At 58.5% G+C, this 1,568-nt stretch overlaps 1 protein-coding gene across 2 annotated transcripts in view; it reads left to right on the forward strand.

The window, feature by feature from the left end:
• The first annotated feature begins 187 nt into the window (after positions 1 to 187).
• Positions 188 to 1,568, forward strand: part of BRCC3 (BRCA1/BRCA2-containing complex subunit 3) — a 13,913-nt gene continuing 12,532 nt past the window's right edge. For both annotated transcript variants that reach the window (XM_006025156.3, XM_025205931.1), the window contains exon 1: positions 188 to 296. In XM_006025156.3, coding sequence (XP_006025218.1) covers positions 192 to 296 — 105 coding nt within the window. In that variant the 5' untranslated portion in view covers positions 188 to 191. The remainder of the gene's footprint in view (positions 297 to 1,568) is intronic.

Here is a 1,568-nt window from a genome sequence, read left to right on the forward strand (position 1 = left end):
CCCCGCCCCGCCCCCCGCAGCAAAGGCGGGTTGGAAAGCCACGGAACCCAAAACTCCCGCGGGCGCCCGGGCACTTCCGGCATACGGACCGGAAGTGGGCCTCCCCCTGCGGGCTGCGATTGGTGGGTGGGGTTGGCCCCGCCCCGCGCTTCCTGCTGGCGGCGGGGGGGGGGGGGCGGGGGGGCGGCGGGATGGCGGTGCAGGCGGTGCACCTGGAGGCGGACGCCTTCCTTGTCTGCCTCAACCACGCGCTCAGCACGGAGAAGGAGGAGGTCATGGGGCTCTGCATCGGCGAGGTACCGCCGCGGCCCCTCGTCTCCCCTGCGGGCGGGTTCCCGGGGCGGGCGGGTATCGCCCCGGAGCAGGACGCGAGGCCCGGGGTGCCCCACAGGCGGCCGTGGAGCTCAGTCATCCCGTGATCCGGCACCTGCAGGCTGCCTCTTGCGGTGCTGGAGCATGCCCGAGCGCAGCCCCTGGGGTACGCGCCGCCGGCGGTGCTCCCTGGGCCCGGTCCTGGGCTGCCTCCGCAGCGCTCCTTGGGCTGGTCCCAGGCTGGGCTGGGCAGGAGCTGCTTGTGCCGGCAGGCGGTGGGGGAGCAGGAGGAAGGGAGCTCCGTGGCTTTGATCTGCTCCGTGGGCCGGCTCCACACTGGCCCTGACGAGTTTGACGTCCTTGTTGCAAACCTCAGTTGGGGGCAGAGAGGAAGTCTGTGTACAGGTGTCCATGCACGTGTGTCTGGCTACAGGTAGGCATATGCAAGGCGTTTTCAGAAACGAAGGGCAGAAAGCAGCAGAGAGCACTGAAGATGGTGTGGAGAACACACCTGTTGTTTTGCTCTGAATATGTGTATAAGACGAGCGAGCATGCAAATAGCATGAATGCACAGCTGGCTGTCAGCACACAGTAAAGGAGAACAGAGTTCTGTCTTTTAGCGGGGGTGTTGGGCCCAAGGCCTAGTGAAATTCACTGTATGGCTCAATGAAAGTCTACGAGTGGGTGGAGAAGTTAAAAAATGACCCCACATCTGTAGTGGATGAATCTTAAGCAGGATTTTACTATGAGGCAGAGGTGTAACATAAAGTGTAGGAGTGTCCCAACCACTGAAACATTTCTTTAAGGAATATCAAGAAACTTGTCACTTGCTGGAATACCTGTATTGCAAAGCAGTGTGACTAGAGAAGTGGCATAGTCTAGTAAATGATCATTGCACACAGAATGATTTTATTTTGAAATTGCTGTTAGTTTCTGAAGGACCCTCCATAAGCATGCCTTTGCATCATTTATGTGTGTGTCTGTGTGTATGTTTGTGTGTGTCTGTGTATCTATCTATGTAATACACACACATGCACATATATATATTGCTTATGTGAAAATGGTGTCTTAGCAATACTGACATACAGGAGCATGGGTGACTGGTGCTGCCTTAGTCGGGGCGGGGGCACGTGCTCCCCCTGGCACCAGTCTGGCTCCCTGGTGGGTCTGCCACAGCTGATCTCACTGCCTGGAGGGAGTTCCCCTGCGGCTAGTGGCTGCAGCCGCTTCTAGAAGTGGCTGCAGCAATCAGACGG

Source organism: Alligator sinensis, unplaced genomic scaffold (genome assembly GCF_000455745.1).
Source record: "Alligator sinensis unplaced genomic scaffold, ASM45574v1 scaffold619_1, whole genome shotgun sequence".
Taxonomy (NCBI): domain Eukaryota; kingdom Metazoa; phylum Chordata; order Crocodylia; family Alligatoridae; genus Alligator; species Alligator sinensis.